Here is an 11,787-nt window from a genome sequence, read left to right on the forward strand (position 1 = left end):
CCAAAACCAGAGTGTGGCAGACAATGTACGTATGGTAAAAAAATTATTATTTTATAATATTTTTGACCTTTTCCCATAATATTTTATAGTTTTCAAATAAGTTATAGCATATTAAAATAATATATATATATATATATATATATATATATGTGGGTTCCATTTAGTTTAACTGGTAAAGTCTCTAATGATTGAATAAGAGATCTGGGTTTAATTCCTGCTTACACTAAAAACCGATTGGTGTCTTGATAGCCAAACCCAATATAGCTTTCTCCTTCCTCCAAAACGCAGATCTACAGCCAAACCCAATATAGCTCTATACCACAAGCCCAATACAAACCAAACCACCCACATCTTCTAAGAGGGAAACAAAAATCTGAAATTTCAGCATTTTGGCCGAAATACTCTTTCCGGGCCAAATTGAATTTGAAGAGTTTAGTGATGAATGGTCTTTCAAAACTTAGACAATCTCCCAAAAGATTTGCACAATCAAGGAAAATCATATCACTGAGGTAATAGATGTCGGCTGAAACTTCTTTGATACGTCAGTGAACTTTCTTATTTGTGTATAATGATAAGGTTGTAAATATTCTCTCATTCTTGGGAGAAAATGGGCAATTACCCTTTTTTCGGAAATTAAACATACGTTTGCCCTCTTTCTGAAACTAAACAGGGAACTGCCCCTGTTTTGTAACTCGACAATAAAGAATTCGAGTTTTAATGAATAACTCGATATTTGTATAGTCGAGTTAGTCTGACACTTCGAATTTTTCCCAATAAAAAAATGTTTGTGTAGACGGTCATAACTCGGGAAACTGGAAATCGAGTTATTTTCAGAGGTTTGAATCAATAGGACCCTAACGTCTCACAACGCTATTCAGTCACTCGCTCTCCCTGTACACTCTCTTTCCCTCTCTCTCTGCCATCACTCTCTCTCCACACTCTGTCTCTCTCGCTCTGCGATCAGGCTTCCCCACTCTTCCTCGAGTCTCCATCAGTCGTCGTTGGTTCCCGCCGCCGCTGATTACAGGTACGGTCCTCTCCCTCTGAAATATTTTTCTGATGTTGGTTAATGTTAGGTTGCGTTTTGTGTGGGATTTTGATTATTTTGTTGAAACTTAAGGAAGTAGTAAATTTACTAATGAAGATGAGAATTTCGTTGATTTTCTCATTAATGAGTTTAAATGTGCTTGGGGTTTTGATGAGGGGTTTTGGCAAATCGAGTGGTGTTATAACTTATATTTTCATAAATAGTTAATTAATAAATCCTAAGCTTTAAGAAGTGATTTAAATAGTTCTGAAATAATTTTTTTTATGGCAAGTTCTTATTTATTTAAGAAGTGATGTTGAAAATCTTGTGCTCAAAATATAATGTCTTACTGAATCTATGCTTTTATTTTATATTAAATGTGGTTTACTTGTTAGAAAATTGCTAACAATGTATTTGCTGCCATGTCAGATATGCAGGCACTAGATAGAGTGCGGCCTGGACCCGATGTGGATACCCAGTTGTCCCAGCAGCCGAATCATCGGTCAAGTCCGCTTTGGAGGTGCGCCGCTGACGAGGTATGTAGTAGTATTATTAATACATGTTTGTTTTATAATTACCTCGTGTTTAATCTCCTAACACAATACTCGTCCGTGTGCAGGAGGCGCCTGGCATGATAAAGGTTCGACGCCGTAAATGTGTATTGCCACAGGGTGGGTTAGATCCACGTATCATGCAACACATAGATGCAGCAGGGTTGACTGGTTTATTCAAGGTTCCTGATATGGAGGTCGACCACGCCTTGATCACGGCGTTGGTTGAGCGGTGGCGTCCGGAGACGCACACGTTCCACTTACCCCATGGAGAAATGGGTATCACCTTGCAAGATATGGAGGTGATGCTGGGGCTTCCGGTGGATGGGTTGCCTGTCACTGGGAAGACAGACTACATATGGAATGAGCTGTGCGAACAGTTGTTGGGCCATAAACCTCCACCCCCGATACCAAACTCAAACAAGTCTATCCTTGCTGGGGCGAGGATAAGATACACCTGGCTTGATGCACAGTTTGCCGATCCCTTAGTTGCGGACGCTGCTGACGAAGTCGTGCAGCAACATGCCCGCTACCACCTACTTGTACGGATGGGGGCCCTCTTGTTCATGGACAGGTCTGCGGACCGGGTCTCACTGCTGCCTCTGCAGTTGCTCAACCCAGTCAGCAATGCGAGACGGTATAGCTGGGGTAGTGCAGCATTGGCCTGGCTGTATAGGCAACTTTGTGGTGCATCGAAGAAGGATGCGATGCAGATTGGAGGAGCACTCTTGTTGGTGCAGCTATGGGCCTATTCAAGGTTCCCACAATTATGCCCTGTTGTGAGGCCGCCTCTACCGCCAGTGCACTCAGGGCCCCTTGCCATTAGGTACATTCATTGAGTTCTCGTTATTTGTCTCTTTCATATAATTAAAAATATGCCAAACTAACAAACGAAAGAAACTTATCAATGCTTAGTATATGGATGTGAAATATAAAAGCAAAGTTTGTTAAATGTAAGGTTCAGTAATGAGCATTTGTCGACACCTCATGTTTGGTAGGTGGAGCGGGCCAAAATGCACCGCAGAGCATGCCACACACGTCCTTGCTGCGTACCGCACGTCACTGGCTACAGTACGGGCCGAGCAGGTATTCGGTTAATTTAGTTTGAATTCTTATGACCACGTTTCCCTCAATTCTTATGACTACGGGCCGAGCACGTTTCCCTCAAATGCACCGCACATGCTTTTATTTTCGTTTCCCTCAATTTTTATTTTATTTTGAATTCTTGGATTGTTGTAGGAATGAGTTGATTTCATAATACCATCCAATCATTTTGTTTGATACTTGGATTTCCATCCCATCATTTAACTCAATTGGAATGTCCATCGTGAAGTACTTCACATTAGAACTTCCATTTGTAGCACCTGCATGAATACTTGCTCGTCCTTACATAAAGTAAAACAAAAGAAAAAAATTCTTGAATGTTAAATCAAAGGGTTTTTTCCAAATTGGGTTGGATTGAAGGGTTTTTTCCAATGCAACCCAACTCACATGACTCAGGTTAAGTTGGGTTAAATCAATGGGTTATATATAAATTTAGTCATATATATATAAAGTAGAATTTGGCTATATTCTTCATTATGTACGGAAACGTTTGTGATTTACACCGAAAAAAAAAAAAAAAAACACAGAATAAATTGTCCCTTTTCCAAGATGTTTGAAGCATGTGCAACATGCGCAAAAGATTGAGCATGAAGTCTTGGTTTAGTGCAAGACAGTGAGTTCAAACTTGTGTTGCAACCAAAAAACAAAAACTCCACCAATTGTTACAAATGTCATTAAGCTGATGCAATGAAGAGAAGACGCACATATTGGATTATGTAATTGGTTATAATTCTTTTAGAGAGAGTTTGAATCTTTGATAGTTGTTATACTTCAATATTAAAGCTTTAAAATAGAAATTTTTTTTAGAACTGTTGAAGCTTATTAATATTTCACACCTTCTGGATTCGCTATAGTTTTGGTGGTTGACTTAGATATTACCACAATTATATTCCAGATTTTCGTTGAATTAAATTTGTTGAGTTAGAGCTTCTCTTCACTGTTGTAATGTAGTTGGCTGTTAAATCTCATAAAATGATAAAATTCTTTAAATTTAGAACGTTGGGAAAGCTGGAAATGTTAAACTACGAAAATTTTATCTAATTATTGTGTAATCATGACATGAGAGCAAAAATATAATCCCAATTTGCATTTTTGGCCTAAGTACAGAAACCTGAAAGAATGATGACATTATTGATCATTGGCCTGTAAAACACATGATCACTTCTCTGGCTTTCATTGAAATTTGAAATTAAGTAAACTGAAGGATGGAGTTACTCTGCCTTGAATGTCATAGAGTGACCATAGGCTAAGCCATTGCCATAGCTTGTCCTTGTCCAATGCTGGATGGTTGTCATTGCTTGGGTCCACACTGTGAAATTTCGAAAATACAAAGCCATTAGTGCCCCCCCACTAGGAACTCGAGAGTCCAGGGTATAGGTTAAACCCTTTGTGAGATTTGGGGTTGTTTAGGATGCTAGAGTGAGCATCGAAGATAGTCTCAATTGTTGCTTTGCCTTCAAAAACTTACTAATGTTTGGAGTTTATGCATTTCACTGCCCCTGTGACAGAACATAGCAATATTTAGTATTAAGTGACCATCTAAGGTTAATATAAACTTTTATGTTATCTAAACATCCGTTTGGGATGTTCTAGTTGATGGTGTTTTCATAGGTAGTCAATGTGAATCTAAGCTCTTTACAATTCATTGGTGCCACTGGTGCTGCAGGTGGTTTTAGTGTGTGAGCTCCATTTGGGCATAGATATAAGTTTCATAGGTACGATCGAACTCTCTTGGCTAGAAGTTTCATATGTACAATTGCACCAGATTACTATCACGCTCTACTTTAAGCTTGTACGGTTTGTAATTAAGCTTGTGAAATCACTTGTAATTAATTAATAAAATGTTATGAGCTTAAAACCATAGTTATTGCTCTGCCTAATAAGTAGACAATTTAGTATTTCTTCTTCTAACATAGGGGTATCCAGGATTACAAACATTGTTATTGTGATGCAAAAAACATTGTTACATTGTAAGTTATAAATTACCTTTGCTGAATTGAAGGTTATATTTTTACAGTCTAGTAGAATACTGTTTGACTTCGATTTACGTATTCAAGTGGTATATTTTGAATATGCACAGCCTCGATTGTCTTCTTGGAAAACAATGGCCTAAGTTTAAAGAAACAAATAATTGTTAATCAGTGATATATGAGAAAACATAAAGACGCTTGACACATTACCTCTTGTTGTTGACGTAAATGAAAAGTTAGTTCGTGCTCCTTGCATCAAAGTTGGAGAGCACAATTTAATTGCAGCATGCAACTCCTTAAGTTGTCCCCACTTTAGCTGCCTTAATAGTCCTAAAATTATTAAAAGCTATGGATTATTAACGAGTACTTTATTCATATAATTTTAGAAACGTGCAAAGTATGCTGCTCACCATATTCTTCAAGAGGAATGTAATTTTAGACATTGACATGATTAGTTTGAGATAAGTAAAAGGCTTACGTAATTTCCAACACTAAAATTTATAAGAAATATATATTTACATAGAAATATATTAACAGTATTTGATGAGGATTATACCATGTAATAATTTACATAGCTTCCATTTCTTGCAATATAAAGTGCTACTTGAAATGCAATGTCTTCAGTAGACCTTATAATAGTCATTTTGTTCTCATTCATTGAAACATTGTTAATGACTAATGCAATTAATGTAGCACAATATTTCTATTACGATAAAAAGATTTTGCGAAATCATCAACTTGGATTCATCTTACAGCCATAAGGATGCTCTAGTACCCTCCTCTAAGTTTGGTTTAGATTGAAAACCCTAGTATTTGATGGTGTCAGTTAGCTTTGAACCCTGTCCCGCATATGAACATGGGGCTGAAAATGGTGGACATGAACAACCTAGATCTTTTAATATTTTTTGCAGGTCAATTTTGTTGTTCTTTTACTTTTTGCCCAATAATCCCTGAAGATTTTGTGTACGACTAGAAGCAGACAGAAGATTTCATGCTTTGCATATTACATATCATAAACATAATGTTAAATTAGTATGATGTCTCACTATCACAAACATAATCTACTCATGCAGATTGTATGGGAGTCGTACACGCATACGCTAGGCTCCCTACCTGCGTATTGCACTGCTGGGCAGCATATTTGGAGGGCCGAGGTGCCGTTGATATTCTTTTGGATAGTGGAGTGGCATCATCCTGAGCAAGTCCTCCGTCAGTTTGGGATGAAGCAACCAGTTCCAAGTGTCGTGGATACGTCGACTACCCTTCACAAGATATCCCTTCAGGGTAAATGGGAGAAGAACTGGGAGGTAGAACATGATCCCTTTATTCGGCAATGGGCCAACCGAGTGAATGTAGTTCGCGGGTCCGATCTCCTAGACGATGATGATACGTATCTCGTTAAGTACATGATGTGGTACAATCGCCACACAAGGCGGTACATAACACCAGAGTCTGCGTATTGGGAACTCATGGTGAGGCAACAATTCCTATTTTATGGATGAAACCATTGTTGGATTAAATATCCTCAGCAGCTTTCTCTGTCATTTTGTTTTAAAGTCAAAAAATACTGCATGACATGTCATTATGTTTTAAAGTCAAAATACTGCATGATTTAAGTTGTAGCTGTACAAACTTAATTTGTCTTGATCCAATTTGTTTGCATGAGGAATGGTTAATGGGTAATGACTAATGATGACCACACCTTTGTTCATATAATTACATTCAACTTTTAAAAAGGGTGGGTTGGGTTGGGTTTTATTGTATTTTATTTTATTTTTTGTTTATTTTTTTTTTGTTTTTGGTTGGCTTGTACTTTAAAATGGACGGTGCAACTCTGTGTAGTAGTGATAAATTCACATTTCATGATAGTTTAGATAGCCTTTCCTCCAGGACTGATTAATGTATTACATATTCCTTGATAGATATTACCTCTAGGATTGGGAAGTCCCTTACTAAACTGTTGGTAGAATGCAATTCCCAACAGCTTAAAGGTCATTTAAAATCTTGCAAGTATGCAGCAAGGAGATGTGCATTTATACTAGATTTAAGTATGATATATGTTCTAAGTTTTTGGTACTTCCCTTAAGTGAAACTTGAAGCTTGCGTTTGATATTTTCAATTCATTTGATTTGGGCGTGTACGTTAGGAAATAATAACTTCAAAATATGTGTCCTGATTGCAATGTGATATTAATGGAGTTGTAAATCTGGTGAAGCCTAGATACAGAAGTGAAATTCTGATATTTTCACTTATGCTAAGATTGAACTTATGTACAACCAACTATACGTGTTTTTTAGGAGTATTATCTCAATGTTTAGATTGCATAGCGATATACATAACAGGAAACTGAAAATTCCTGAGTGTTGGGTTGGAACTATAAAATTTTGCACAGGGGGGGCCAACCCCTATTTTTATACACTGTCTTTTTAAAGATGCTTCATAATTATAAGTAATATAAGGATTTCATTAGCTATGTTTGCTACTTTTTCTTTTGATTTTGGAACAGATTTATCCAAGTTTTGCATCATACTTGCGTTCTTGCTTTTATGACGCCCTTGTTTTGTAGGTTCGGACGATGATTAGGTCTATACCGAGGTGCGATGAAGGTTCTGACATGCACACTGACCTTACATTTACACTAGAGCTTGTGGAGGAGCTAGGCCGACTTAAATTGGCGAATGCGCTTGCAGAAGCAGTTGACATTGATACACAGGCCCCAGTTCGTGGCGGGCAACGTGGTGGGTCTCGTGGGGGTGGACATCGTGGAGGTGGTCAAGCTGGTCGCAGCCGTACGACCGAGTCGGCTCCCATCTACGAGGAAGGGAATGAGGAGGGTGTAGAAGAGGCATGGCTTGGCACTGATTGGGTACTGTCTGATGACGACGGCAGGACTCCGCGATGCACGCCTGGCGATGGTGCTGGGCCATCCCATACCGTCGATCATCAGGGCACTGTTCCAGCCCACACTACATCCCATGGTGCTAGCACGGACTTTGAGGGCCCTCCTCGTATGTCGCCCCCAGTTTTCAGTGGATCTGCCCATGATGGTGGATGCATATTTGTCCCCACACCAGGCATGCCCACCCCACCTCTAGTGCATGTGGACCCCACCATGTCAGCTCCATCTCAAACCCCCCACGGAGAGGCTGTACAGATTGAGCAGATACCGGCTGAGGACATTGAGCCGGTGGAGGCTTTGCGGAGATCGCGACGCCCGCGTGCGCATGCTCCCGATTGCGGGACCGGTGATGGTATGTACTTCGTCTACACTTCCCATCTTCTTGAGCTACTTGTACTGTGCATTTGATTGATTATGTTAATTTAATTATGCTGTTGTGTCTGATGAAACAGGTAAGATTAGACCTGTCAGGGCATATGGGCGGAAACGAAAACATCATTAAATGCCTTAGTGTATGCTTATACTTCCTGCCTATAGGTGACTGCATAGTTACGTTTCACTTTTCTTCGAAAGTCGTATTTTTTTTTTAGACCTAACTGCAATGGTGGACACGAAAAGGCCATTGAGCTGGATTGTCCTTGTGTGCTTATTCTTCATGTGTATAGGTGACTGGAATAAGCATGCAAAATGTTCTACTAATTGGGGAGAATCTTGGTGGCTGTGCATCTATTTCTGGATCATTGCTTGGGGAGAATACTGGCTGTCAATGTGTTTGTTGTCAAGAAATTGATATTTTGGAGAAAACCCATAAGGCGTATTGTATTTATTGATGTATTAGGAAGTTTTTCTGCACTTGGAGTTTTGATTGCAATTTGACAAATGTCTGGATTGGTATTCATTTGAAGCCAAACTTTCTTGTGTTTTTGTATGTTGTTAGCTACAGTAAAGTGGGTTGTAAGAGAGTAATTTGTTTTTTTATTTTTGTTATTTTTGTGAGAAACAAATGTGTGGTATTGTTGATAAGCAAGAAGAAGTAATTTGATACTTTCTGTAAAAGAGTTTGATGACGAAGTTTATGCGGATCAATGGTAGAACCAACTCCTTTGTAGCAAATCATTTATCCGAGTCTCTACAATGCTTGGCTAGGTATGTGTCTCTCTCCTAATTTTCTGATTCGCCTTCCCTACAATTCCTAGATTGGTACATCCTCCTTCCCATTTTCTTATTTTTAATCTCCTTTAAATCCCCTCCTCTCTAGAATGATTAGATCTGTGTACATTTGATTACAAGTTCATTAGTAGGAACAAATAAAAATAGAATTTATATTTCTTTTTTCTGAGTTCTAGAGCAGCTCACAATATAACTTACCCAAAGCTGAAAACGGCAAAAATCTTAGTTATGTCTGCATGTTTTGTTCCTTTCGCTTCTTGGGGTTTGTAATTGTTATTTATCATTGTATATATTACCTTTTCATTTTGGTACCAAATTGGGAACCCAATGAGAAACATTTAATTGATTATTGATTTTTTCATCGATTAGCCTTCTTATTTTATGATTTTCAGTATATATATATATATATATATATGTTGTGTGTGTCATTGGCCAATGAATCAAATCTTGTCCATCATTTGCTTTAATGAAATGATGGAGGCGTTAATGAAAAATTTGCATACTGTTTGAATGTTACTTTTATTGTTTGTGTATTGCCATTTTTTGGGTTTGAATTATTATCTATGCTTACAAAGGTATATGCATTTTTTCTCAATAATTTTCGGTTACTATCTAATGTCTCCTTCACCACAGCACATTAAGACGTTGGAGAAGTGGCCAACCTTCAGAATCCTGGGAGGCTCATAAGGCAGCAATCCAAGCACTCATAAAGCTGCCTTCAGGCGAGCTTGTTACAGGTATAATATGATTCAGTAGATGACTGTTCTGCTAGATATTGTTTTAGATTTTGTTGGTAGTTGGAACTGGTTACATCAGATTGGAATGCATAGATCCAACTATGTCTTTCACTATGAACTTATGGGGTTCATTTTTATGCTACCACGATTTTAGGTTCAACTGATACAACTTTAAAACTTTGGAGAGGAAGCAAATGTACACATACTTTTGTTGGGCATACAGGTATTTTTTCCATTTATTTGCCTTCATTGTGCTTTATATATATATATACATATATATATCCTTATCTGCAATGTGTTGAAATCATGTGGGAATGAAAATAATTGTAGATTTTGCAAACTAACGATGCTGTAAAATTTTCTTCTTACATGTCTGTTTGGTGATCATCAAACATATTTTCTTTGAGCTTCCTGTAAGTTAGAAGTGGAAGAAGCATTTAATAAGACTTCTGATCTATAAGTTGGCATTAATTGACCAAACTGTTGACATGGGTAATCCTCATATGTTTAGTGCTTTACATGGTTTGATTGCTAAAAAATTTAGACATGATGATCCCTCTTTGTCTCCTGTGGAGTATTTGATGGGAAAGGAGTGCTTGCACTTTTGACGGAAGTGAGATTGATTCTTGATTTGAAGTTGCTCTTCCGGACATTGTGATAGTGACATTTTATACATATTGTTCCTAAATATGTCGAGTTTTATATAGTAATGTATATAATAATTATTTTTGAGAATTCTTTTGGGAAATATGTATATAATCATTCTAAATAAGCGGACTAATGCTTTGGCATTCATTACCAATCTGACTGGTTTTGTATTTATCTTCACATGATTGAGAGTTGTGTTATTTGCTTCAAACTTGGCTTTATAATATGGCTTTATATATCATTGTTTCCTGAACAGATCAAATATAGGCTGATGCACTTGTTCTGAGGGGGATCAGTTGCACATTTGAGGAAGGGCACAAAATACGTATTGTTGGCAGAATTGGCAGTGGCAAGACCACTCTCATAGAGATGAACCTGTTTTGTCCAATGGAGCTAGCTAGAGGGAAGATATAGTAATGTATTTATTGAAACCTGTAGTATTCCATGTAATGCGAGTCTTTTTACGTAACTTTTAAATTTTAAGTGTTCATTTTTTTTCTAATTCAGAATAATATTACAAGGTACATCATAATTTTAGGGTTTTATTTACTGTGTTTGGGATTCAAGAACCTTTATATAGCTGTGTTATTTGTTTTTTTAGTTGGTTGGTGTCAATTTTTATTCATGGTCATTTTGTTCTGGACTTCCTATATTGTGGCTATTAAAATTTTCAGAATTGACTTGAAGAATTTAGATAATTTTCTAATGTTGGACGATTTATCATGTATGAATAATTCCAATCCTATCTTTTTTAAACTTTGAATTTTCTTTGATTGGTATGGATTGCAGTGAATCCTCCAACGAGGAGGATTTCCAAATCGTTCATGTAGAGGTTATGCAATTCATTGTTGTTTTTTACGTCATGTACATTCGTTAATCGTGGCTCATTGTGTATAGGCTGATCTAGTATTTTGTAACTACACAATAATGGACTGCAGTGAATCAAATAGACGGGGTACGACCAAAGTTGACTGAATAGGATCAAATAGAGTAAATAGAATGTAGTACACCGATTTTCCTAGAAACCACAGTGGACCGAATAAGACCAAAGTAGATATAATGGACCGAATAAGACCAAAGTAGTCCAAAAACAAAAATAATAAGGTTATTTTTCTATATATACATATCTGCTAGTGAAACAATTGGAAAACGATGACACTTCTACTTAAAGCACACATGACAACAGATGGTACTTGGAAGTATACACATATCTTACTAAATACCACAACAAGAAGTCGTACTTTTGCATTCATGCATCCGTACGTTGTCTCGTGGGTGCATCAACTTCATCATCCCCCACAACATGAGCCACCACTTCATTCAACATGTTTGCACTCAACGTTGCGATCCTCCTTGCGTGGTCACGCTCCTCAATGGCAACTTCCAACTGATACCTTAACAAAGTGTGCCTAATGTCTCCATTGCCATAGTTGGTTCCTTCGCTTTGAGAAGTGCTATGTGGAGTTGAGGTTGATATGTTTGGAGTTTCCGACGATGTAGACGCACCACCATGCACGCCCATACCATTACCATGCAAATACTCCATGTATGCAGCTTCGGCTTCCCTTCGATCTTTATATGATTTATGATTGGCATTTGGGAATTTATGAACTTGTCTACTCGCATCTACCCAACTGTCGTATATGCCTGGAACACGACCGTTAAACACAACATAGGTTCG

At 37.7% G+C, this 11,787-nt stretch overlaps 3 protein-coding genes across 5 annotated transcripts; all 3 read left to right on the forward strand.

The window, feature by feature from the left end:
- Positions 1–910: 910 nt before the first annotated feature.
- Positions 911–6,029, forward strand: LOC115956236 (serine/threonine-protein phosphatase 7 long form homolog). The gene is made up of 6 exons (XM_031074671.1): positions 911–1,027; positions 1,457–1,563; positions 1,647–2,404; positions 2,577–2,664; positions 5,726–5,959; positions 6,009–6,029. The coding sequence occupies exons 2-6, from the start codon at positions 1,459–1,461 to the stop codon at positions 6,027–6,029; spliced, it is 1,206 nt and encodes a 401-aa protein (XP_030930531.1). The 5' UTR covers positions 911–1,027; positions 1,457–1,458.
- Positions 6,030–6,059: 30 nt separating this feature from the next.
- On the forward strand, positions 6,060–8,532 carry LOC115955123. Of its 3 annotated transcripts, none has more exons than XM_031073173.1 (4): positions 6,060–6,124; positions 7,219–7,903; positions 8,004–8,099; positions 8,217–8,532. In XM_031073173.1, the coding sequence occupies exons 1-3, from the start codon at positions 6,062–6,064 to the stop codon at positions 8,051–8,053; spliced, it is 798 nt and encodes a 265-aa protein (XP_030929033.1). In that variant the 5' UTR covers positions 6,060–6,061; the 3' UTR covers positions 8,054–8,099; positions 8,217–8,532. The 3 variants fall into 3 exon arrangements, with proteins under 3 accessions (XP_030929033.1, XP_030929032.1, XP_030929034.1); XM_031073172.1 differs by having other exon boundaries at positions 8,004–8,088; positions 8,170–8,532; XM_031073174.1 differs by having other exon boundaries at positions 8,004–8,088.
- A 77-nt stretch (positions 8,533–8,609) lies between these two features.
- Positions 8,610–10,667, forward strand: LOC115955125 (phospholipase A-2-activating protein-like). The gene is made up of 4 exons (XM_031073175.1): positions 8,610–8,697; positions 9,355–9,458; positions 9,613–9,681; positions 10,363–10,667. Exons 1-4 carry the CDS (start codon positions 8,615–8,617, stop codon positions 10,371–10,373), a joined length of 267 nt encoding a protein of 88 aa, XP_030929035.1. The 5' UTR covers positions 8,610–8,614; the 3' UTR covers positions 10,374–10,667.
- The last annotated feature ends 1,120 nt before the right edge of the window (positions 10,668–11,787 follow it).

This window comes from Quercus lobata, chromosome 8 (genome assembly GCF_001633185.2).
Source record: "Quercus lobata isolate SW786 chromosome 8, ValleyOak3.0 Primary Assembly, whole genome shotgun sequence".
NCBI classification, from domain to species: Eukaryota; Viridiplantae; Streptophyta; class Magnoliopsida; order Fagales; family Fagaceae; genus Quercus; species Quercus lobata.